The 26840-nt window shown below is 32.4% G+C and overlaps 3 protein-coding genes across 4 annotated transcripts; 1 reads left to right on the top strand and 2 right to left on the bottom strand.

The window, feature by feature from the left end:
- Positions 1–354: 354 nt before the first annotated feature.
- Positions 355–2786, top strand: LOC123685717 (tubulin polyglutamylase complex subunit 2-like). Its single transcript, XM_045625539.1, has 5 exons — positions 355–662; positions 718–885; positions 982–1166; positions 1269–1448; positions 1499–2786. Exons 1-5 carry the CDS (start codon positions 587–589, stop codon positions 1772–1774), a joined length of 885 nt encoding a protein of 294 aa, XP_045481495.1. The 5' UTR covers positions 355–586; the 3' UTR covers positions 1775–2786.
- On the bottom strand, positions 1867–9782 carry LOC123685716. The gene is made up of 7 exons (XM_045625538.1): positions 9396–9782; positions 9043–9186; positions 7984–8950; positions 4793–5197; positions 4502–4736; positions 4065–4295; positions 1867–3578 (listed from the first exon to the last, which is right to left on the bottom strand). The coding sequence occupies exons 1-7, from the start codon at positions 9524–9526 to the stop codon at positions 3520–3522; spliced, it is 2172 nt and encodes a 723-aa protein (XP_045481494.1). The 5' UTR covers positions 9527–9782; the 3' UTR covers positions 1867–3519.
- Positions 9783–10875: 1093 nt separating this feature from the next.
- Positions 10876–26670, bottom strand: LOC123686728 (plexin-B). Of its 2 annotated transcripts, XM_045626986.1 has the most exons (17): positions 26200–26670; positions 22723–24259; positions 21425–21525; positions 20870–21368; positions 20572–20805; positions 20255–20512; positions 19402–20193; positions 18371–18700; positions 17800–18070; positions 17052–17194; positions 16862–16995; positions 16458–16806; positions 16250–16403; positions 16012–16194; positions 15383–15921; positions 15140–15322; positions 10876–12849 (listed from the first exon to the last, which is right to left on the bottom strand). In XM_045626986.1, exons 2-17 carry the CDS (start codon positions 24199–24201, stop codon positions 12742–12744), a joined length of 5757 nt encoding a protein of 1918 aa, XP_045482942.1. In that variant the 5' UTR covers positions 24202–24259; positions 26200–26670; the 3' UTR covers positions 10876–12741. The 2 variants fall into 2 exon arrangements, with proteins under 2 accessions (XP_045482942.1, XP_045482941.1); XM_045626985.1 differs by having other exon boundaries at positions 16250–16806.
- Between the last annotated feature and the right edge of the window lie 170 nt (positions 26671–26840).

Raw genomic sequence — 26840 nt, 5'->3', positions numbered from 1 at the left:
AAATTGGACAAGTATTCACCATGTGGTTAATGATTTCTTCTACACCAAACTCACATAGTTGGCTATCAATATTCAATAGAATGCCATTTGTAGAGCATAATATTACAACGACCATGTCCAGTCCTAAGACTATTTAAAATACACCAAATTTTCCTGGGAAGATTGAAACCTAGAACTTTCTCTGAAGGATCAACGATAAGACTTTTGTTGAAGACATTACAAGAACTCCATTCTGAATGCCAAATTTGTCACTTTCATTAGATTGAAGGAAGGTATTAATCCATAAAGGTTTGCGTGACTTAATCTAGCATTTCTAGTATCTGGGAGGTAAGATACAATTGGAAATAAGTTCGCGTAGAAATGAAATTCATACCAAGATTTCTTGACAGCAACCTGTCTACGAATATGAGGCGGAACTATATGTGATAGCACCGGTAACCAATGTAAAGTTGTAGATCTTAAAAGTATTCAGCAACAGAGAAAAACGCTTTGATACATCCATATTTCCATAGTTACCCAAAACTTTCCTTATTTTTACCCTAACTTCCAGTGTCGATGTAATAAAATCACTAATCAAAAAGAAGTGATGGATTTTGTAGTTGACAGAGTATCTGAAGATTCATTTTATGAAAATTTGTTGTTGGGGCTGCCTAAAATTCTTGGTAAGCATGATATATAACATGACGCGAATCTTTTTGGGTTATATCTTACTTTCAGAAGAGTTCCCATGTATTACTGAACCCTACCTCAATAGAGCTCTGCCTGTTCAACATAATATAATTTGCACTTGGGAACAAAAATACAGTGTGCTCCTACCAGAAGATCTGAGGTCGTTTTATGGATCTACAGATGGATTATTATTCTCCTATAAGTACAACTTAGCAGGTCAGAAAACCATTATTGTAAATTATTTATATTCACTTCATTCCCTTATAGTTTATTATTATATTCATTCAAAAGATTTAATATTTTCAATTATAGATGACTGTGATGGACAAGCACTCAAAGGAAAAATAGAAGTCAATAGTTTGAATGATTTGGTTCAAATAAATGGATATGAGATCAGCACTAGTCCTGGGGTTAACATGGAAACTGAGAGATATGTTCTGAAATTGGGAGCTGAAAGTAAAGTATTTGTATTAGAAAATTTGGAAAACTTGGGAAAGGTAAATCTTAAGAGATATTTTGTAAAATAAAGAAAAAAAAATTATTCTTTATTGTATACCAGTTATTATGGATTATTCAATTTCATTGAATGTTCTTTACAGGTGGTTCTAGTTTACATAAACTCAAGATATTTCCCAAATATATGGGTACAAACTAACAAATCAGAATTTTATTTTTTGTCAGACGACTTCACAACTTACCTCAGAATGAGTATTCATCATTTAGGAATACCCTATTGGCAATTTGCCTACACGGAACATGGGATACCAGATTCTAGCAAGGTTTTAAATTCAAGTAAATAGTAATACACAACTAACAAACATAGTTTTAGATGCTTTTCCGATTAATGGCGCCTAGGATAATACCATCAGAAGAAAAAATTGAAGATGCTAGGAGAAAGCAAGAAAACCCCAGACAAGAAGATTTCTCTGAAAATATTTTAAATAAAATTGATGTCGCCATTTTTAGAACATACTACAGAACCTCTGCTCCAAACACCACCAGCATTATTGAACAAACAAATTCAGCTACAATGGCCAAAAAAAAGATAAACAGTAAGAATAGGCAGCTAACGACTATAATTAAAAAGAATCAATTGAAGAAGTAATAAAATTTGAGATAAGAACTTACTATTCTTGCTTTCCAATATTTTGTTGTTGGGGGATTCGACCATTCTGAATGGCCAAATAACAATAAAGGTACATTTTAGAATTTTATTAATCCACAAATAACATTTCAGTTCACAGACTTCCATCTATAATAATATACATTAAACATTTCTTCAATTAACATTTAGATATTTTTTCTTCGTTCTATTCTACACAATTAGTATGAAAATAATAACAGTGGACATAACATGATTATGGTTTTATAAAAGTAAATTCTTATATTGTATAAATATAAAGGATGTGTTAAAAAAAACTAATTGAAGTGAAAAAACAAATGTAAATATGGATTTAGTTGGTACATGTATAAAAAAAATGATGAAATTATATTATTAAGTTAACAATTAATAACTGAAGAAGAGAAACTGATGATCACAGATACATTCATAAATTTAAGGCACTTTTTTTGTAATACAATTACTCTCATCAAGAATTTTTGAGAAGCCAATAACAAAACTGAATTATTGGATCATATTATGTATAAGACTGTAATTTAATCAATTCATATATTTATATATTGATAAATTCAATTCTTTGAAAATTCATTCAGAACCTTAAAAAAATTCTTGACAAAAGAATTTCCTTCACATATATTTCAGGTTATATATTTCACTAACATTTAAATTATATATGCTATTGCTATATCGAAATATATTTACAAATTAATTAAAAAAAAAAAAATGAGTAACTATTTTGATTTCTGTACAAAGTGCTTTTGGATATAGCAATAGTGAATTTAAACAATAAACATCTCACAAATTGACTAGTTTGAAAAAACACTGGACTTCTACTGCCAAATTTCAGTACAATTATATTAGTATATCATTTATTGCAACTTTTATATAATGAATGTTGCAATAAAAGATATAATAATCATTATTCATGGTGAAAATTAGAGAATAATTTCCCAAATGTCCGAATTTGAAATAAACTCAATTCAGGTCAACATAAATATCAATTTTCTCAAAAATCGCAACTGCTCCTATGAATTCAATATCCTTAAAAAAAAAGTCTTTCCGAAAATATTCAAGCTTGTTTCCATAAAACAATTATATTACTATTATTTGTTATATTATAACAAAATTACATGATGTTCACTGATTGGAAAAAGTGATACATCAATGTTAAAATGGTATCAGCCGAAACTGACAATTATATAGACAATTATTTCCGTTTAAAACTGACAATTATATCTTGAACACCAAAGAGTAATATATGAATGAGATTCCTAGTTTTAACACTTGACTATGCCTAAACTACACATGGAACATATATTACTTTTTAAATCCCATATATGTAGGGGAAATCATGTGAACTACATCGAAAAACGACAACACAACAATTTCTTCTAAATAGTATAATCAATTCGACAATGCTAAAACTATTTAGTGAAAATCATGTAATTTAGTTTCTTTGAAGAGTTCAATTATGGAAGTTGATCAAGAATTGACAAACTCAATTGATCATGTGTACATAGTTCAGAACTGTTAAATTATTGTTGGCTTCTTTCAATATATAGGTAGTTGAACTAAAAGTTCCATAACTATATAGAAAAATGAGGATATATCAAAAAGATAATTCTACCTTAGTAAAAAAACTAAAACAGAGTTCAAATTGCCATAAAATTCAAATTTATGTCATGAAAAACTCAAAGTAGAGATTTCTAAGTCATGTTCCACTAATATTCTTAATGTATATTTCCCTCCCAAGCATCTCTTTGGCTTTGCCGTACCAATTTTTTTTGTTCTGAAAAAATATGGGAAATAAGTTATGTTGAAATTCAGTTAAAATTAAGATACTACCACAACACCAATTCTGCATTCAAGAAATATTAAATGCTTCTTATATGTATAGATATACATATACATCGAAACAAAGCAGTAAAAAAATAGTAAAAAAAAACACAAAAATGCATTTTTTTTCGTCTGTACATACACACTACTGAACGCATTATATTGATTTTCCACAGCTTGGGAAATCATTCAGTATTCGATCCAATGAAACTGGAGCATATTATCTTATTAAATGATAATATATTGAGACGAATTTTTGCAACAGAAACTTGCGAATGTTTCAAATGGGTAATATTTATCAATTAATATAAGTATCAATCGTAATAATAAAATGAAATAACTCGAGTTGGTGAAAACTGTAAGAAAATTCAATTAAATGAATATTGAAATTGTTCAAAGATTGTGGTGAATTTATAAACCAAAATGTTATATTTCTTACCTCGTGCTTTTCGAAGATTCTCTCTTTCCATTTCTGTTTGTTCCTTCGAAACTCGACTTTTAGTACCTAAATGCGTTGTTATCAACCTTCTAGCAGTTTGTAAATTAGTTTGTGGTCTCTTCATGGCAGGTTTAAGGTCATATTGGCTAGCAGCAGTCATTGCAGCAACACTACCGCTTGATAAAGGCCTTACTTTGATAAAGGGGTTCTTTACCTCAAGAGCCCTTTGTGCTATAGAAAAAAATTTAAGTTGATTGAATGCACATTCAAAATAAAACCAAACGGAAGGAGAGACAACAAATATAATTACTCACATACTGTCCCATATATTTGTGATTTGTACTGTATGGTAAGGTATTCAAATGACATTTCGTACATTTTCAAAACAAGTGTATCAAAAACTAATATTGAGAAATTGGAAAAATATTTATCATTACCTTGAATAGCAGATCCAAGCACCAAAAGAGCATGAGTATCATTCAACCATACAACATACATTGAATCTGGATCAAACATACCAAAAGCATGAATAATATCTCCGGTCGTCAAAGAAGGTGTAAAATTATAAATTTCAAGGACATGATCTAGATCTTGTGTTGGTTTTGGCATGTAAGGAGTGTAGTCTTCACTAGCTTTCACAATGGTCATATCTTTACCAACTTTATGTACTATCTGAAATAATAATATTATTTTTTATACGATACGACAAACCTTATTATGATACATACTCGTGTCAATAGCTCCTCTTGAATTTGGCCTTCTTCATCGAATAAGTCTTCCCAATTGTTTACATTATCTTGCTTACCGATTTTCAATAAGTCATCACTCTCATCTGAGTATTTCATAAGTGGCCGTGTTTTACGATTTATATTTTCTTTAGTTTTCCTCATAATTTCAATTTCTTCGTCGTGTTGGCATTTCTTTTTCGAATCCCGGATTTTCTTTGTCTCGATTTTAGCAGGTTTAGATTCCACTTCGGATATTTTAATCACTTCAGGTTCTTTCTTTTTTTTGGTGCAACTTTGGATGGATTTGTGATCCATGTTAGGAATGGATTTCACTTTCTTCAAACGTTCTTCTTCTTCACGTTTTTGAGCTGCTTTAGATAGCAAATCGCGTTTTACTTCTGCGTACTGAAAACAACAGAAACATGAAAAATATGATATGGAATGAAACTTCTAGTCAATTTTTCTGAAAACCAAACGTTAATGAATAAACACAAAAAACAGTTCAGATCAATATATTCAATTATACACAATTTTGTTTATCAAAAGGTGTATTTCATGTTTTGAAAATGGAATTGAATCCCATTACGATATCAACGATTGTAATTCTGAATAAAACTCCAATTACCCAAAAAATAGTTGGATGAACTATTTTAAACTCACCAGTCTTTGAGTTACACTAAAAACAAAAACAGGGAATTAAAAATATCGGTTTACCCTAGAAAACAATCCATTAGCTTAAAAAATCATAAATAAAAGCTACTTTTCAACTTCTTTTCGCGAGCAAAAATATATTTTCTATATCTACCAAGAGAAATCAGAATTGCATTTTTGTCACACACTGTTTGCTTAAACTCTTACAAATACGTTTAAATTCGATAAAGGAATTGAGGAACACCTGTGTAAAACAAGGTTTGAACACGCTTACCTTCACTTGCAAATTTATGCGTGACATTCAATGAATTTTACAATCGTAGACAAAGCAAGATATGGACAGACGATATTCAGATAACATACAAGAGAACTCTAGTATCATTGTGATAACTACTTGAAGCAAATTCTATTATTTCTATTACAATACTCATGGAAATATAAAATAAAACCACCTTTAAAAATCTAGACGCGATAATAATAAATGTATAGAATCAAAAAATTGAAAAAAAAATCACTGCGTCTGCAATCGAAGTTTTTAGATGAAATTTGGTACAAAAATCAATTGCTATAACGCATTCAGTTTTTTCCAGAGGAACACTGGATCATTTGGGTTAAATATCTGTAATTTTCACTGCTGGAGAGTTTAAAGTCAAAATCATTTCTGTTTGATCATTCGTCAACATGATAAATCAAGACTTGAAATTTTCAGGGTAGGTTTAAGATATAAGTATCAAAGTTTTGTGTTTGTTAATGAGCAAAATCTATTCGGTAGTCCCGAGGTTACACCCCTCAATTTTTCTCAATAAATAAAAACCTAACAGAATTTTCGAAATCAGTTGCGAAATTGTAAAATTGTTAATGTTCAAGTTTTTCTGATCTGAAGACTCTATAAATATATCGATGACAAAAACAGATTCAATTCGTTTCTAATTATTTCATGCAACAGCAAAACTCAACAAATATCATCGGACAGTTCCGTGAAGAAGTTGTTCCAGCTGTTAACAATTTATACCAGAGTTGAAACCGCGGCTGATAAAAATTGTCCCTTCAATTATGTCAAAAATATGCTTCCCTACGGTTGGCAGCTAAACCCCGAATTTTTCTTATACTTGGTTGAGAGAAAAAATAAATAAAATTACCAAAGACAATCTGCGACAAAATTAATCCTTACCACAACTGAAATTCACAATTCAAAAATTTGTTTCTAAATTTGAAAAATAATATCGACGTGAAAATCTTAACAAAACAATACCGCACTAATTCTAACGCTTTTGGCTATTTCTATTTGCTCCGGCAATGACGAGACAACCGCTAGCAATAACGCTAAAAAGTGAAAGTCTGCGATATTAACCTCCTTCCTGTGATCAAATATATTACAGCATCTGTATTACATTATAACCTGTGAAGACGACGTAACAGTAATGTACTTGAGTTCTCAACTGTGAATTTAAATGCCACTTCCATAATATTATGCCATAATTTGAAGTAGAAAACGCGGAAGTTTGGTCGATACAAGCGCGTTTGGTAAATATGAAAATTTTGGAGGCGAATCCTTGATTAAAATTAATTTGTTCCTAAAAAAAATTTTTCGATTATCCTCCCTTTCACAGTTAGAGCCCTTCAAATATACGGACTAATTCAATTTTTTTTTTATATATTCAATAGGATGATCACGAAATTCTAAAGATCGTCTCAACTGATAAAGGCCAATGTTTCACAATTTTAATGATTTCTTTTGTCAATTTTGTGGGGTGCAAACCGACAACCCCTGTCACATTCTCTTGCATTTTTTTGTTGTATTGAAGTAAGAGGGAAGAAAATTGTTTCCTTAATTATCATTAAATTTTTTTTAAGAAAAAATCATATTTGAAAGTTTTCAACTCCGAAAGGGAGACGAATTCGAAACAAATTCGTACATAGGAACAAGAGACCTCAGTTTTAATCTAAGAATCGCTTCCTGAATTTTCCACATATCTGTACAAAACACCCTATAACTATATTGATCAACAATGAACAATATTGAAGAATTTATGGAATCAAGAATTCTTGATTATTAATAAATTTAATTTTTTTTTAATATATTGAAACTTACACCTTCTTGCTTCTGATACTGAAAAAATCTTTACTAGGTAAGTATGTGTTGAAATTGAACTGACCAAAGTATTCTGATATTATTTCAATATTAATAAGATATCAATATGATTTTTCTTTGCTTTTCATTTCAATAGTTTGAAGAACCTGTAGTTTTCTGTGCGCATTCCCTCTATATACTCAGTTGATGAATTCCGATTGACCAAATTTCAAATTCCAAAAAATTTTACAAAAAAAATAGTTACTTAACCTAACCTAAGGTCAGATTAGGTTAATTTCCCTCCATTCAAAAAAAAAGGTTAGGTTAATTTGATTTCAATCGAGTGAATAGGAAATCTAATCAGAAAAATTGTGGTGTTGATTAAAATTTCTCAATACCCAAACGTACAACACTCAAACTGATATTTTGCTTCAAATAAATAGAAAATCGAATAATCAAAAGTACTTACACATTTCCTAATATCGTGTTTCTCGTTACAAATATAGAAGTGATCCTCTTCACCTGATTCTATCTTGAAATAATGGCCCAAATTAAACTCCGTCAAATCAACAATATTTTCAAACAATTCACTATCACATGAAAGTTTATCACTAATGGCACATTTTTCTTTGAATATAATATCAACTTCAGAACTATCATTGACATTTTCATTATATAGTATTATTGAGCGTTCACTGGAGTACCTCATTTGAATTCTTGAGCACAATTTCATTTGATTCACTGTTAAATTATCACTAAAATTGAACTCGGTAAAGTTTGAAGTAGGGAAGGTTTCATTTGAAATTCTTGGAGTATCCGGAATATTATGAGGGAAAAATGTCCACCAGTAAATTTTATCGTTTTTAGTTTCGAAATCATCATTATCATTCAGATGAAAAATAGAGATGCTCAGTTTCAAATGATTATTATAATTAGTATTTAAATATTGGTGGAACTCACAAAAACAGTCATGGAAGGATGTAAATGATGGAATGCTATTCTTCAAGAACACCACATTATACTTTGGTAATGACAATAAATCCAACTTCATCAATTCCAATAAGGAAGGCATAGATTTGGGGCCATCACTAATGTTCTCTTCTCCACAGAAATCAATGGTTTCAGTAATAACTTCTTTATTTTGGCCATTTAGTCGAGAACTGGATTTTTTTTTGTTAATTGCACTATTTGATTGTTTCTTTGTATTAGTTTGAGTAGGTATTTTAGATATCTTTACATCTGATGAATCATATAAGGATTGTTTATATCTTTTAGTTTCAATTTCAGTCTCTTTAGTTGATGTCAACCTTCTCTGAGCAGGGGGTACATATAATTGCCTTTCTGGTCTCTTTTTACGTCCACCTGCATCCTGAATACTATTTGATGATTCACTGGACATTTTTGTATGTTTTCTTTTCCTCAAATCTTCTTTCTGTCTGAAAAATAAAAAATAAAATTTCTCAATAATGCAAAATAAAATATAATGAACAATGTAACTCAGTCCTTGAGTATTCACTAAAGTACTTACTTCCTTAGAATATGTTCTTTTTGACAAACTGCAATTATTTTGAAGATACCTGCTGGTAATTCAAAGGTTGCAAAATCAAAGGCCTCCGCCTGATACTTCAAGGCACGCTGATAAACAGGTCCCAATGTAGGAAAGACAAGTACACTGAAATCAAATGAAAGTAATACTGCTTGTTTTACATAATACCAAGAGTGAGATCATAGCTAAAATACTTTCTCTTTCACTACATCAATTCCTTTTTCCGCATATCAAGCGATGGTGAATGCATCTTCGCACAATCATGTGAAATAACCAGTGCAATTAAAGTCTCCTTTTTCAGTAAATAAAAATAATTTGAACGTAAATATACTTACCGACACTTTCTTTTATTTTTCAGTACATGAAAATCACTTGAAACACAACAAACAAATTCACGATCGCAAAATATTTTATTGAATTTTGTAGAAAGAAAAGTGACTAATTCTTCTATACTTGGCTCGCACATACCTATCAAAATTTTTGGTTTGTTACGAATTCCAAGCTGTGTTATTTTAATAACCTTGAAGTATTAATTTCATTCTTTTTCTTCTATTTCTTTTCGGAGCAAAATTTGCACGTAAAATTTGTACATTCACCAAGAGCTTGCTTGTGTCTGTTCAAAAATGCTTGTAAACTAATCTAATCGATATGCTGCAACATACGCCTCGTTGGTTTTTCAATTGATCGAATGGCGATGTTGCAGCTAGTGTGTTCTGTTTATCACATTGCAATTCATAACCCAGCTGATTTTGATCCATATTCCATGATTTACATCCCTTGATGATCTACTGAATTCAACATTAATTCTGTATGTCATAGAGAAATTTTACAGAAAACTCTAATGACGAACTAAAGAGTTCGTCCATCCTCTACAAGAGGACGATACTAGCAAAAATTTTGCTAAATCGATTATTTTAATTTAAATTAACCATATTTCATCGTAATTTTTACTTTTATGAATTATATTCTTACTATAGCATTGTATTTGAGGTTCGAATGAAATATCCTTTTAAATACATCAAGTTTTCAAATATCCTTTGAAACTGGATCTGTTCAAACTCAAATTAAAGAGCATATTTTTTGTAGAAATTTCCACTCAATTTAATCCATAGGATTTTTCATTCCTTAAAATCATAAGTGACGGCGCTAGAAGGGGGCCCCGAAATATGGCATGAACAAAAAATAAAAATGAATTTAACGTAAAAAGAAACTCTAGCCAATGCAACACTTTTTGGTTTGTTATAGTTTTATCGTATCGATGTCAAGAAAAAAATTTCAAAACAGCTCTCTAGTAGTAATCCTCAGGAAAATCCAAATTATTATAAAGATCCAGCTAGTAAGCTGTAAAGAATGAATTAATTATAAGTTTTGGTACTTATTTACCCACTCTGTAGCGAAAATGAATAAAGATTTGATAAACTGATATAAGCATCGCAAAATAGTACGACACACTAAAAACATCCTGTATTTCGAAAACAAAGCGTTTGAGGGCTCATATTCTTAGGATTTAAAAAAAAAATTAACCAAGGAATCTCTCAATTTCCTCTGAAAACTCTTATTTAGGAACATCCAGTATAATGTAAGAACAACCAAATTGGTGATAAAAGAAAATTATTTCAGATAATTTGGTTCAAACTTTGTTATCATACTTCTTTTTCTCACATAACAGATACGAGTAAAAGTTGTCGTCAGAAAAAATGTTTTTGATTGCCCCTCCCAAGAAAAAAAAAGATCTATACCCTTGATCAGTTACGACACCTATATTTTTCATGGATTTAATCAATAAAATCTACAAATACAGAAAAAAAACATTACTGTTCGGAATACATGTTTTAATAGAGTAAAAAAATATCACTAAACAAGTACACTTTTATACAAAAAAGCATCAGTAATTATAATTCACGATCACATTACTAAAATTTCAAAATTAATTGAATAGGTCATAAAATTCCACCTACTAAATAATATTCGAAATTTTGAGACAGAGATTGCAATATTCACTATCTATTAAAAAATATATAGATATTGAATACTTTTACGAACTATCAACAGGATATTGAAATTCAACCCAATTATCATAAACGCTTTCTTAATCCAATATAATAATCTATATGCACATGTATTTACAAAAATTAAGTTAAAATTACGCTTATCTCAACGTTATTACAGAATGAGCCCTTGGAAAGTATTAAAAAAATTGTGTGATATTGGGTGAGCACTCGGTGTTGTGTGGAATTAAAGGAAAAATGAGAAAATATATCGATTTGTGTAATGGCACATTCTGTAACTAGTACAAATCACTGGACGTGTAGACAAATTTCACATTTATCAATTTCCGGCACATATCACTATAATAATCATATAAACGACTGAGATATAAAAAACACTATCTTATAAAGTATCTATATTTATGTAACAACAAGAGCTAAAAATATTGTTCATGTATTTATTTTATACATCAATTGTGGCATGTGTTCATTTATTAGTTTATTTGAAAATGTATACTGGTTTTGTCTTCAATTCTAAAACGAATTCATATGGAGGAATCTATTCTTTACAATTTTTACCTACACAGCACACACATGAACTACCCCTCCTCATTAATATAAAATTTAGTTTAGATGGACTTTCAGAGTAGTCAGAATATTATTAAATATATAAGTAATCGCTTAGAAAAAATTTCATCACAACCAATCTTGTAATATATTGTAAATGGTTTGGGGGAAGGCTGATAAAATTAAAATTAAACCTAAGAGTTTGCCTCATCATCTCAAAATTTCCTATTTTATATTTTACCAGATTAGCTTTTGCACACATGGACAAAGTATAAAAAAATAAATAAATATTCGCTATAAGTGTTAATAAATTATCCACTGGTTTCATAGAAAAATGTATAAACTTCTAATTGCATTCAATATACTTTATAAGAGTAGTTGAAGAATCAGTGATAAAAAAAAAATTATAAAGATAAAAACTGGAATACGAAAATATAAATAACATTGAGTATTTAAAAAACTTCATATATAAATATTTCGAGATGAAATTAAAGCTAAAATGAATTGAGTCAGTCGAATACATGTAGAGTGAATGATATTTGATCTACCAGGGTACCCCCAAGCACCTATCATTAGGTTCGAAAAAGTACGAATACGAAAAGCGCATTCCCAGAGAATTCGATTGGTATTCTAGATATACCCATAGTATAGTTATCGAAAAATTGCACAAATGCCTACAAACTTCTCAAAATAATTCCCAAAATACAAAGAATAAACAAAATTCAACCAACCAACTACTACGAGAACCAAACGAACTCAACTGAAGGTACCCGGTAAAAAAAAAAATGGAATCCGAATGTGAAAATTTTTTTCTTCAAAAGAATTTAGATTTGCCTTAGAAATAAGGGTGTCTGAAATGATGCACATATCGATGCTTAAACCACACGTATACACTTTCTGTCCCATCAATGTCGAGTTCTTTTCTCATGGAAGCGAGGCACTCAGGAAGGAAACTTGCAGCAGCTGGAGGATAAGTACACATCCAATCACAGTTTGCAGTCACCTGATCATGCACCATATCACAGAACGACGCTCTATTGTGGCAGCGAGTCTTGCTCACTCTTCAATGTGCATTGAATCAGGGCGCCATGTATCGGGGCAACAGAGGATCAGGTGACTGACGGTGTCAGCAGATGGAGCTCTCTTCACCTCCCAGGATATAAGCCACCTGCTGGAGACGAGAGACCAAGTGAAGCCGCCTACAGTTCATGTCCGAATGAAGTGCCTCCATAATCTAGGAATATTAATTGTTTCGTTATTATTTGATTCTTCAGAATCTACAGCTAAAATAATATACCATTATATTAACAGGTTAATTGAAAAGTCCCCGGTCTACCATAGTAAAACACATTTTTTTGGCAAAATTCGATTTTATTAGTCTACATAGTTGCCCTCGAGGGCGATACAGCGATTATAGCGATCTTCCAACTTTTCGATACCATTTTTGTAGTACGATTTGTCTTTCGCTTCAATATAGGCCTCAGTTTCGGCGATTACTTCTTCATTGGTGCTAAATTTCTTTCCAGCGAGCATTCTTTTGAGGTCTGAGAACAGGAAAAAGTCGTTGGGGGCTAGATCTGGCGATTACGGTGGATGCAGAAGCAATTCGAAGCCCAATTCATGCAATTTTGTCATTTATTTGTGACACGGCGCATTGTCTTAATGAAACAGCACCTTTTTTTTCTTCAAATGGGGCCGTTTTTTAACGATTTCATCCTTTAAACGATCCAATAACGATATATAATAACCGCTGTTGATGGTCTGGCCCTTTTGGAGGTATTCAATGAATAATATTTATTTATTTATTTATTTAATACATTAATTCTACAAATCATCATTACATTGATGTTCCCATAGAATGAATATGTTTCATTTTTAAAAATTAGTACAATGCAAAAGTAAAAAACCCACATTATGAATATGTCATTTTATAACATTTGAGTGATCTTATAAATAATTTTAATGAATTTTTCTTCTTTACTTCTTCTGGTAAGTTGTTATATTCCATTACAGCCTGGTAGATCGGTGAATTTTTGGCTCTATTTGTTCTTATATTATCTAAATGGTAATTGTTTATTTGTCTTGTCTGGTAATTATGTACGTCTAATCTTTTTTTGAGTTCTGTGTTGAATTTAAGCAGGCCATGCTCCATCTTGTATATCAGTTTACACTGCTCAACGACCTTTGTGACCTTCATGTTGGGTATCTTTAGTGTGTCATATAACTCAGTTGTTGGAGTATCATATGGTAGATTATATATTGCCTTCAAAGCTCGATTTTGCAATCTTTGTACCCTCTGTAAATTGCTGACTGATGTATTTGACCACACACTAATCAAGTACGCCAGCACAGAATGAATATTCGAGTAATATAATGTTTTTTTTGCTTGCTTACTAAGATAGGGACTAACTGTTCTCAATGCTCCAATAAGAGGTGTAAGTTTACGTGACAAATATTCTATATGTTCGGTCCATTCCAGTTTTGTATCGATATTCAATCCGATATACCTTGCACATCCCAGAATACTGATGCCATAAGCTTGCCAGTTGACTGTTGTGTTTTTCCTCGCTTTGGATTCGGTTCAATGTGTGCAATCCACTCATCTGTGTCACGACTGGACTCCAAAGTGAAATGATGGAGCATATTTAATCCACTGTCACATATCGACGCAAATATTCAGGTTTATTGCACTTAAACAGCTTCAAACACTGCTCAGAATCATTAACACGTTGTTGCTTTTGATCGATTGTGAGCTCGCGCGGCTCCCATTTTGCACACAGCTTCCTCATGTACAAATATTTGTAGATGATATGATGTACACATTCAGATGATATCTTCACTATGTCTGCTATCTCCATCAATTTCACTGTACGGTAATTCTGAATAATTTTGTGAACTTTTTTGATTTTTTCGTCGGTGACAGCCTTTGTAGGGCGTCCACAACGTTCGCCGTCTTCGGTGCTCATTTCACCACGTTTAAACTTAGCATACCAATCAATGATGGTTGATTTTCCTGGTGAAGACCCAGAAAATTCTTCATCAAGCCAAGATTTTGCTTCAACTGTATTTTTTCCTTTCAAAAAGCAATATTTTATCAGCACTCCAAATTCTTTTTTCCATCCTTTTCCAAATAACAAAAGAAGCTACACCCACAACGCAATATCTCACATACTTATTATGGTCGGACTGCTGACTTATTTAGACATGTATCGTTTGAGGGTTGGTACTAACTATAAATTATATGGATTTAATACTAGCACCGCCATCTGTGCATCAGACCGGGGACTTTTCAATTGGCGTAATAGGTTCTTTTTGGCTAACTGATTTGAAAATAAATATTAACTCTTAAATTTTGTACTTGTGGCAAAATATCAAAGCCTCCTGCACTCTTATTGTAAGTAAACTATCTTTGAGGATGCGAATACAACATTTTAAATACCATCAAAATACCAGTTAAAAATATTCAATGAAGAATTACTCAAAAAGAAACAAATATATGATTCTCAAAGTAAGGTTTCAATTACCTGTTCTCTATATGTTGTAACATAAATATAGAGTTCTTTAAGTGCAGCAACATTGTCAAATTCATCAGCTTGTTGAGCTGACAGTTGTTGCATAGCCGACCCCATCTCCTGATCAGTTATAGTTGGGAGTTTCGCAACATCACTATAAAATTGAGATACTATTCTTCGATAACGTGGAATATCCTGAAATAAAAGAAAAATTTTAAAATATTGAAAAAAAAAAATAAGAAGTAAAAATCTTACCTTGGCAAATAGTAATTTATTAGAGGGGGAATCTTTTCCTAGCCTATGTTCGGTAGTAGAACAGGAATCCATAAAAGTTTGTGCGATAACAGAAAGGCAGGAATCCAAAGTTTGAGTTTTGTTGATATCAAAAATAAAGTCTGGATTTTTTATGAAGTTAACCCAAAACCTCAAAGGAAGGCTATTAGATTTCCAAGCATGCACCACTTCGGGATCTTGAATTCCATGTTTTTTAGCTGCCTCATCCAACAAATCGAACAACCATTTCACAGCAGGTGGTAGGGCATCGTTGACAGTTAGAACGGTAAGGAAAAAATCGTCCACGAATTTCTGAACGATTCCTTTAGTGGAAAGTAGGCGGGTTAGGAATATTTCTGGGATAGCTTTGTGTGTTCTTTCAATCATTTTGTTACTCATGAATTGGTGATCGTCCATCGGCTTAACTAGATGATATAACCTGGTGTTAGAACCGGTTTCCACATCTCCATTAGATGTGATTATAGGAGATTGCGAATTGTTGAAATACATTCCGGTGGCACCTAAAAATGTTTTAAATATGATTCATCAAGCATAACTCTAGTGAAAAAATTCGAATTCGAACATGAGCAGAGTTCATTTTTTTTACTTACAGTTATGACAAGGCTGCTTGCAATTGTTGAAACTATCGTTTTGTCGTGATATCAAAGACATGACAGCACTTTCTTTGACACCGTAGTGAGCTAAGGTATTCAGCTTTTTCCAGCCGTTAATAGTTTTTGTTGTGAGATCTTCATCTTGTAAAGTTAAATGGCCACCTCTTCCATGTCTCCATTCTGTGAACAATCATTATAGGAACATTGGAAAAAAAATTAGAACATTCTTCTTTACCTAAATCCACTTCATAAATTGACGGTCTCAATGAAAATGGTGTATTTTTGAATAGTGCATCCAATATTTTCGATTTCACCTGACTAATTGTATCACAATCCAACACTTTACACTGAATCTTTTCATCCAAATCGTCCTGTACAATATGTAGCGTCTGAAAAAAGTATAATAAGAGAAGAATGAAATAAAAGATTGAATAAAAACATACCACAACATTATGGGGTACATTTTCTCTCAACAACCGCTCTTCAGACAATGAATATCTGGCATCATGTGTTATGGCGTCGACCAAACCTTTTTCTATTTGGTGCTTGATCGCTTTGAAAAGGAGAAAGAGGGAGGCACCTGCGTATTCTTTGAGATAATGGTACATACATAAAGCCATCCAGTTGGTGAGCATTTTTTCAACAACACTTTCCGTTCGTCTTAACATTAACTGTGGATGTTTAGTATTGACAGATTTATCAATGAGCCTCAAAAGAAGACACTTTAGAATATCAGTGGCGTATTCCATCTTATCCATAAGCACAACCATTAGAAGTGAGGCGACACTTACTCTGCGAAGTAAAATTGTCAGCATATAAAATGAAGAGACTTCGATTATAAACTTACTTGTCACGAATGGTAAAAAGTTTCTGGGATTCTAAAATTTCAATGAATGTTAAGACAAAGTATTTGTTATTAATCAATTGTTCGAATTGTAGCATTGCTGAATCGTAATTTGTTCTTGGTCCGTTGAGTCGAATCTGAAAGATTTTTTTTCGATAAATATCCGGCTAATTATGGAGAAGCAGATACAAACCTTTGGAGAGTTGAGAATAGGGTGATCACTTACACCAGGGAAGAAGACTTTCATTACATAATTTGTATGATCTAATGTAGGTATTCCAGAATTCTCTAGATCAGCAGTAAGATCAGTCATATCAGTTTGAAGTTCTGCAAAAGCTAATAAAACATATATTAATTGAAATTCACTCATTTAATTTTGCAGAAATAAAGAGTCATAAGAGTGAAAATGAACCAAATCAGGGCAAATAAGATTTTTTTTTTAGTGTCTCAATAAGGGTATGGTCCGTATATCGCCGAGAATTTCAGAGCAGTTACTAGTGGTTTTCAATGTTTCAGGTTACCTGCTTTGTATTTACGGACCACTTGACAATGGTCAACTAAATTTTACACTGACAGAATTTTCGAGGTTATAAATGGTTGATCTCCTTTAATTTGTGAATAACTAATAGTTCTTAATGGCTCTGAAGGGTGTTTGTTTCATAATTAAAATAATGAAGTTCTTGAGTGTTATATGTCATGGAAAATATTCATAAACAATAATCTGAAAATTAAAATGACAACTGCCAACCGGAGTGGGCGTGGTGACCGGACCTAACCAGAATAAAAGTACTGTTACTCTGGTGACACATAACTCACCGAAGTTTGAGGAAAGTCACCGGTTTTTGAGGAATTTGACATATACTGACCACCAACTTGCTAACCGTAGTAACCAAGATGATATACGGACCATACCCTAAATAAAATAAATAATTCCTTCTCACCTAATTTGCACTCTGAACGAACATTGCTTTCTAATGTATCCATTTGAATTTGTATCCTTTTGTATTCCCTCTCTGCTTGTGTTGATTTCCTTCGATAAACAATTAAAACAGCCAGAAAGAAAAATAGGAAGAGAATTGAAACAGTCACTATCATGGCTACAGCTTCTGGAGGAAACGCAAAATTTTTGAACATGTCATACTTGATATGTCCTAGAGGAAATCTCAAGTTTTTTCCAACCCTCACCACAACCAAAGGTAAATTTGTTTCAGTCTGCAAGTAAAATTCCAAATCTGTAATCTTCATTCGATATGCTTGATAGATTTTGAAAATACTCCAAAATTTTTCAGTAATTCAAGGCAATAAGAAATATTACTTCTAAAAGGCCGCCAAAATACGATTTCACGTAGCATTGACCTCATTTGGAAGTATGACCAAGTGTAAAAGCATTTATCATTATAGAGAATATCAAATATGTTTTACTCTGTAGAAAAGTCTATAATGTTATAATATACAGAAAATAAAAGTTTTTAATTCAAAATGATATTTAAAATATTAGATAGTAGTTCATACCTTGACACCATGTTCGTCAGTATCAGATGGTTGTTGCTCTGGTGGATAACAAACCAATTGTACCGAAGCTAGCCCACTTATATTACAAGGTTTATCACCTACAGTCACAACCACATCGGCTTCTTCACTGGCAGAATTGAGATTTTCACCCTCAATTACCAAAGTTTCACCCTTATACAAATGAATATCGTTTGGGAATTTGAAAAACTTTGGATCTTCTACATATACCAATTGACTTCTAATATTAGGAAAATGCTTATCTAAATCTCTAACACTCTCTACATCGTCCATGACAAAACCTACTTTTAGAACTAATTGAGCTTCTGGCATCTGAAAAAAAATATCAAATATTAATTCCAAAAGTTTTAAAGAGAAAAGTTCGTAAATTATTTTCTATAATTCAGTGGCATTCTGCCATACCTCGTAGAATAAAATCGTGGGCCAATATCTTAGTTTCACACAGATTTCATTTTATATTTTATTAATGTTGGTACTCTCCTGACAGGAAATTTATCTGTCAAATTTGAGATACAGAAAACAGTTCCGCCAACCAAAATTTTTCAAAAATGCACTCTATTTCTCAGAAAAGTTGCAAACAAAAAAGTAAAATCTAAGGAGAACGCCAACAAAATATTTCACCCAATAAGGTGGCAGTGACGTCACTTGGAAGTATAAAGTAGCTAGTGCTAACGCGTTTGTTTTCTTCAATGATTTATCCAATTTTCATTATTGAAGATCATTTTCAAGTAAGTAATTACATAGTAATAGTAAGTAGTAATTAATTAATTACTAAGGTTCATACCTCGTAGAATGAAATCGTGGGCCAATATCTTAGTTTCACACAGATTTCATTTTTATATTTTATTAATGTTGGTACTCAGAACTCTTCTGATAGAGATTTATCTGTCAAATTTGTGATACAGAAAACAGTTTTGCCAACCAACATTTTCCAAAAAAAAAGTCACTTAACGATATTTACGGAAATATATCATTAATTTCAATAAAAACCACAACTGCTAAGAAATACTTACTTTAATGGCTGAAGGCTTCTGAAGAGACCTTTGGAACCTAGAAACTTTTGTGCTCTCTACAAATTGCCTATAAACAGAAGGACTTGGACATTCCATCTGTATTGCACTCAAAACTGTACAAATAGTTTTATTTAAAGGAACTGTTGGCTCATTATATGAAAACACCTCCATTTCGGGTTGTTGTATGCTATCTAAATTCGTACCGTGTACGAAGATCATTCTGCCACCAGAAGCGAAACTTGTTAGAGGTTTTATTTCCATTATGGTGGGATCCAAGGTATAATTGAAAGGGTTTCCAACCAGGGTTCTATTTGCACCATCGATACTGAGTGTTAAAAGTGATATTTGAACTGGCCTGTCAGCTTTCGACGTAATACAAAGTAATCTTGAACTAGACGCTTGTGTCACGTTTACAGTACATATATAATTGTCCAAGTATGCCTTGATATCTGTACCTATATTTAAATATTGGCCGGTGATCGCTAATTGTGTACCTCCAGATTGAGGGCCAATGGAAGGGTATATTCCGGACAAAATTATATCTTTGTAGCTAAATTCCACGGAAGATTCAGTGTAACCTGCTAAATTACCCACTATAATTGGTACAGTTTTTTCACTTTTCGAGGGACCAGTCACACACTGTATTCTGACCGAAACTTCGTAATTTACAAGAGTACAAGGAACGTCACCGATTCTTATTTTGCCTTGTACATCAGATTTCTTCAGACCTAAGTTGCTACCTTCTATGGTTACTAGTGTACCTCCTTCGATAGGACCGCTCAAAGGTTTGATCTGAAAAATTTAAAATATAATGAAGAAATTCAGTTTGCAAAATGATGAAAAATTCTGTTACCATATCTATACGAGGTCTTGGACATTCATTGTGAGGTATCTGCAGGCAAGTTTCTCTATAGGAACATGAATTACCACACCAGGTGCAATGATATTTTGAATTTCTAGTAACGCACAGAGAACAATCTGCATGTTCTCGATGAGATCCCAATATGTCGCATTTGTATAACGTTACATTGGTCGAGTCTATGTGATGCTTTTTGTTCCAAACAACTTGAACCTCCGCTATGTATTCTCCTTCGTTTGCTTCGTACGAATACTGAAAATTGCAACAAATGAAAATATTTTTTCAAAATGTTAATTTTAACAAGTCATTACCATTGTTTTATCGCATATGATGTACTTTCCAGCATCCACACGTGCTGGTACTAACATAGTAGCCCCTTCAATATTCGTAATACACTGGAATCCCATGTGTCCTGCTTGAGGATAAGGTAAATTTTCCACTTCGAACTTCATTTCCTTGGGAACGTTGTTTGGTAAAAGAATTGGATTACGATTTCTGAATTGGGGACAGTATGAGAAACCGTGATTGGATAGAGGCATTGGGTTCTAAAAAAAAATTAAATTGTTAAATTCAAAATTGTAAAAAATTAATAAATAAAAGCACTCTTACATTTTCTCCACTTATGACAGTTCTTTGACAGGTTGAAATGTTGTGAGCACATTTATTCTCGTAGACGCACCAATTGCAAGCCCACTGTGATCTTACGCACTCCCTACAAGTTGAATGTCTGGAACAATCGTAATAAGCAAAGTTTCTTGATACGAAATCCTGGTTTGTCTCCGAAGATCTAACGCTCAAAGGTACAAGTGTGTGATCTTGTCTAGGTGGAATTCTGGGCCTTTGTGATAAGTTTGGAGTGTAACAAGCCAAGCCGTATTCGTTAACTTCTGCATCTATGGGATCAGCTTTTCCAAAAACGCATTTATACTTGGCGCCCATTGGTAGATCTGGCAGTGTTTTTATGATGAGTTTCACTTTGGCCATTTGAGTTATGGGGATTTGTTCTGGGTAAACTTGTTCGAAATCTATACATTGTTGACCTGTACCAAGCGATAACCATCTGGGAGAGCTGTGAGTTGCTTTCTGACAAGCTGTTTTAACTGTACATCTGAAATAACATTTGTATGAGAGCACTAATTCAAATTTATATGAAAATCGACTTACTTTTTTTCTAGTGAACACCATCCACAATATGGATCTTTGGATTCCAAACAGGAAGAACAGTTGCTATAGCTGCTGCAATGTTCAACTTTTATTTTTGTGATCTGAAAAGGAAACATCAATTAATTCATACAGTGATTTATTATTTCCTGTTATCTTGTAGATACATCGCACTTATGGTGAAATACTGCAATATCTCTGAAAATTTTGATCTAGAGTTTATCACACCTGATTATTCTAAAACACATTGTCTTTATTTTCGAAAAGGGGAAATTGAAGTTAACCTTTCATGGATGACTGTAAAAACGCAAATGCAAAAACGCACATATCAGGTTAAGGAGAAAATATATCAGAAGTAGAATAAGAAATTAAATCTATGATAAAAAAACAACAATCAGAAAATGCAAGCCTTTTCCCAGAAATTAGGATTTTCAAGATGTAACAGTATTCCATGGTAGGTGCAACATGGCCTCTTTTAGATTTTACTGTGGGGGGGATTTTAAGCAAAATATTACGAAAAAAAAAGGATTTAAAATGAACATTGCCATGATGATACAGAACAAAAAGTTTTTCTACTACTTTCATTAACTTCTGAAATATAAATTATGAAATTTAAGTATCCCAAAAAAATGAATGTAACCATATCATAGCCTGAAAAGATATCAATCTGCGAGTCTATGTATCCACAGAGGTTTTACTTCTGAATGAATGTCACCATATCATAGCCTGAAAAGATATCAATCTGCGAGTCTATGTATCCACAGAGGTTTTACTTCTTTTTTATTTCATAAGCAAATTTTTGCAATCATTTGTAGTACTTTATAGAATAAAAGGAAAAAACCCAAGTTTGGAAATTGCAGTTTTTGTCATCTAAAATGGGGTTTCCACAGAAGTTTCACTTATTTTTATTTTGTCAGCAATTTTTTCCAATTATTTCAATACATTATAGGATGAAAGGAAAGGAAAATAAATAAAATGTGAAATTTTCAGTATCACTTAAAATGCAAGAGGTATCCGCATAGGTTTAAATTCATTATTTGGAAGCAAATTTTATCAAAAAAGACAATATAGTGTGAAATTTGAAGTTTTTGTCATTTAAAATGACATTACTGTAAAGCAAAAGATTTTGTACCAAATATCATGCGAATAACTTTTAAAGTTTCCAAGGAAAACCTACAGATAATCATTTTCATTAGATTTTTTGTTACTTGAACAAATTCAAAGAATAGTGAAAACAATGATCCATAATTCATTGAATTGATTTACGAAAATGAAGAACGAGTGTTCTAGGATGAACTTACCTGAGATCTTGAGAGGACATACAGGTGTTCTCCTGTAGGTGAAAGTGTAGTGTCCGGTAAGATGGCATGACCTTTATCCACCACAATTTCTTCATACTCTGTTGGAAACTGAGAAGATAACAGAACCTTTTTGATAATTCCATCTGTAGTTCCTAGAAAGGCTAGTACATGTCGACCTGTTGAAGCTGTGGCCACAGCTGATAAAGAAATATTTGGGAATATAAGGGAAGCATAAGTAACTATGGGAGTAGCACCACTGATCTTCAAGCCAACTTCGCAGAAATTAGGAACATTGCCGGCTTTACCAGTGCTAGGACATTTACCATCTTGGATTGGACCAGAAACATACCCCATATTCCTATACTTAACGCTGCCATTGAAACACATATGAATATTTTCATTGAACTTGATCTCGATATCTCTAAGAGGATAAATGCAGAGAGCAGAATGGGATTGAGGCTCATTTGTGATACCTCTGGACGGTCTAAAAACTGCTACTAATACTTGGGAACCAACAGATATCCCTAGGGCTGATGCGAGTTCGCTTCCTGCACTTGTGATCTTAGCATCTTGAACGAGATTGTACTTTTGATCGTTATCCAAACATTGCAGTGTAACTTCGGTATAGCTGTCATAATTTGGATCATTGATACATGTACGGGATAGTCTCGACACGTAACCTTGTTCTTCTTGGCCTGGTAAATGACTTTGTTTCTGTACTATCAAAAAATAAGCATAATTGGTGGCGTTGAAACCATAGATGTACTGAACGATGAAATGGTCTCTATACTTGACATCGATATTCAGCATGGACTGTTTGCTAAATGAATATTCGGCATAGTCCAGATTATCAAGATTTCTACTTGCTATGGCAGGAACATCATGTCTATATTCGCCCGTATTAGTGAATGTTGTACCAACATATAAAATGTTGGGCTTGCCCCAAAGATTGTAACCTTTAGGTCCAATGTACGCGTATGTGGAAGCGTCAGCATCGTTTGCAGCTACACTGATCGAAATAAACTGGGGGGTAGCACCAATATCGTTCAATCTATACTTGTAACAAGCACCTTGAGAAAGGGAACCGCAAGACAGTAATATTCTACTATCAGGTTCTATCAGTAAAATTTTATTATAATTGTCCATCAGGGAAAGTTTAACATCGGAAACACCGTCACAACCTTTAGCATGGCACTGTAGACTGTCATTGCGGGGACCTGTAGAAACGATTTTTTCTAATACGAGGTTGGAGTTTAACTGGAAAATTTTGTTGGTTGCTGCGGCAAAAACTTTCTCGGTTTTGTGGTCGATTACAAGATGGGAAAACCTGTATGATGTGGTGGCGGGGCCAGGGAATTGCACTAGGGTCTCGCCCCCTGTTGCATAAACACACAGCCCCGCCAGAAACAGCCAGAAAATTGCCACGGTTTCTGGTCTCTCCCTACACACCGTCCCAGCGTGAACTGCTTTTAGTTGCATAAAGAACGAGGTGAAATAACATCATGTTGTTCTTTTAGGTCATCTCTAATCCACATCTCTGAAAGAAAAAAGGTTTTCAGAAAAAAACACTCAATAAATCTTTCACTAATAGGTACAAGATAAATCTTTAAAATCCACCTCAAAATGTCTAATCAATTATGTAGTAGTGATTCCATGTATTTTTGAATTTTAGTTGAATTGTTTTTTTTTTGTGGAAAAAAGGATTATAATTCATTATATACTCATCAATCAAAAGATAATAAGTGCTGTTCGATGTATTTGATGTTGCCACGTCAATACGAAAAGAAAAATGGTAAATAGATTCCATACGAAAAGAGGATCTAAATAAAAATGCACCCTATTTCCCAGAAAAGTTGCGAACAAAAAAGTAAAATCTAAGGAGTACGCCAAAATAAAAGTTAATAGCCGGCAGTGACGTCACTTGGAAGTATAAAAAATCAAGTGCCTTGTGCTAAAGCGTTTGTTTTCTTTATTGATTCATCCAAGTTTTATTATTGAAGATCTTTTTCAAGTAATATATATTAGTAATAGTAAGAAGCAATTAATTAAAATTACTTAGGTTCATTTAATTCTTACTATTGTAATCTGTTTAAGTTCAAAGTGAGAATTCAATGTTGTTCACAATTTTTCAAGAGGGAGAATCAAGAAGTTAAAATGTCTAGTTTCTCAAAATTACCAGTATATTCTAATGTAGAAAATTAGTAATAACGAGAATGCAAATGAAACACGTGTTTACTTCAAACTGACGTAATCGTAAGTTCGCTCAATAGGTTTGAAGTATCCAAGTTTTCAGACCTTTTTTGCATAATTAATAACATATTATCTCTTGTCCTATTCGTGTATATCTTGAAGGTCTAATTCACAAGGACCTCGATGAATTGGTCAATTTTTATTTAATTTCAAAAAGCCTTTCATCAATAATCTGTGCATAAAATTGTCTCTCTGAGAAAAACGGGACGTTTTTAAAATATATATCTTGGAGAGTGGAATTGCCTATCCTGATTTTGGAGAAAAATATTGTTTATATACTTCATTTTTCAGAGAAATTAATCAATTAATGGAATCTATAAACCGATTCACAAAGAAATTTCAAAACCTAATTAACAAAAAAGGTTCAAAATCTGTTTGAAACATTGTAAAATTGCGTTCTTAAAGATGAAGTCATAAAAACAAAAAAAAAATTTCAAATGAGGCCCTAAAAATTAAATTCTCTGGTGAACATTTCACAATGTTGATACCATTGTTGAATTAACTGGTCGAGTTTGTATATACATATTTGTTTTTCATCATCTAAACAGAATATTTGTGGAAGAATTTATACAATATGGGAAGAAATTTTAAGGCTTATATCATAATTTATTTTGTGTATGACAAGCCAATAATATAAACCGTAACATGACAAAAAACCACAAATTTAATACAAATTTTCGACAATATTTTGCTCGATTCACATATGATTTAATCTGTTAGGAAATAAAACTCCAACTCTACTTAATTCTTCAGTTCCTCCTGAAGGATCCTCAAAATTTCGTGAAATACCCTGAGAAAGTAAATTTAGAGACTGCTAAGGTTAGTAATGAGATGGGGTTGTTTTGAAAAAAGAAACAAAAAAGATGAGGGTGTAAAAATTCGAAAATCATGAGATAGATATGTAATTTCAATTTTCTGTATTAATTACTATAATATTGCTCTAACGAAAATCTTTCAATTCAATTAGACGAATTTCTCAAAAATTTTCGAGTGAAATCAGAAAAAACCTAGAAAACGGTAATGAATATTTTCGAAATAAGTGAATATCGATAATTTTATTTGAACCAGCAAACATTTTCTGCCATGCTTATAATTAAAAATTGCCGATATAGAAGTATAATAACAGTGAAACAGTCATGAAAATTTTATGCAAGCTTAAGAAGATTAGAAAACAAAAGCACCATTCATTAAAGAGTGAAATAACCGAAAAAATAATAAATAACTCACCGATGACTTTCAAAGAACCACTTCAAATTTTATCCAAAAGGTTTTACAAAGGTAACAACACTGGTCTTCTCCACAGTTTAAGATAATCGGTCTGAAAACACGAATTCATTACGTTTTTAGAACATACCGTTAATTAATTAGAACGAAAGTAATGTCCCAGCTATAATTTTCGATTTCGGAGTTCTTAACACACAATATAACTTCGGAATATAAGGGTCCTTTTGAAACAAAAACAAATCCTTTATTTCGTCTACTCCATTTTGAAACTAGCTAAGAAGAGAAAACAATTGAATGTTTCTTGGCATTCAATTGATTTTTCCGATAACCATGTATGAACTACACAATATTTTTGTTATTTTACTGTTTTTGCACATCATTAAACTACCCTGTTGTCCAGGGAGTGCCTCATTTTTGGAAAATATATTCAACGGCACCAGCACCACGTACCAAATTCGACATTCGCCATTTACTACCTCAGCGCCTCTTCACCAATTTCATCAACGTACCACTCAGAAAGTCATTTAAATCATATTTCACCGAACAGTTTTCCTCATATATATTTTCCGTATTAAACGTTTGCTCTATAGATAGCAGTAATCACTCTATTATAGAATCCTGTAAAGCGTAAAAGTTTTCTGTAG

Source organism: Harmonia axyridis, chromosome X (assembly GCF_914767665.1).
Source record: "Harmonia axyridis chromosome X, icHarAxyr1.1, whole genome shotgun sequence".
Classification (NCBI taxonomy): domain Eukaryota; kingdom Metazoa; phylum Arthropoda; class Insecta; order Coleoptera; family Coccinellidae; genus Harmonia; species Harmonia axyridis.
This window is presented reverse-complemented; position numbering and strand designations above follow the sequence as displayed.

Coding starts and splice junctions, on each gene's coding strand:
- LOC123685717 (XM_045625539.1), top strand. CDS start 587: ATGGATTTTGTAGTTGACAGAGTATCTGAAGATTCATTTTATGAAAAT. Junction 663..717: donor GGGGCTGCCTAAAATTCTTG/GTAAGCATGATA, acceptor TCTTACTTTCAG/AAGAGTTCCCATGTATTACT. Junction 1,449..1,498: donor GGATACCAGATTCTAGCAAG/GTTTTAAATTCA, acceptor ACATAGTTTTAG/ATGCTTTTCCGATTAATGGC.
- LOC123685716 (XM_045625538.1), bottom strand. CDS start 9,526: ATGTGCGAGCCAAGTATAGAAGAATTAGTCACTTTTCTTTCTACAAAA. Junction 8,951..9,042: donor AAAGAACATATTCTAAGGAA/GTAAGTACTTTA, acceptor TTTATTTTTCAG/ACAGAAAGAAGATTTGAGGA. Junction 4,737..4,792: donor AAGAGGAGCTATTGACACGA/GTATGTATCATA, acceptor TTATTATTTCAG/ATAGTACATAAAGTTGGTAA.
- LOC123686728 (XM_045626985.1), bottom strand. CDS start 24,201: ATGCAACTAAAAGCAGTTCACGCTGGGACGGTGTGTAGGGAGAGACCA. Junction 20,806..20,869: donor CTGTCATAAGTGGAGAAAAT/GTAAGAGTGCTT, acceptor ATTTTTTTTTAG/AACCCAATGCCTCTATCCAA. Junction 12,850..15,139: donor TTACAACATATAGAGAACAG/GTAATTGAAACC, acceptor TAATATTCCTAG/ATTATGGAGGCACTTCATTC.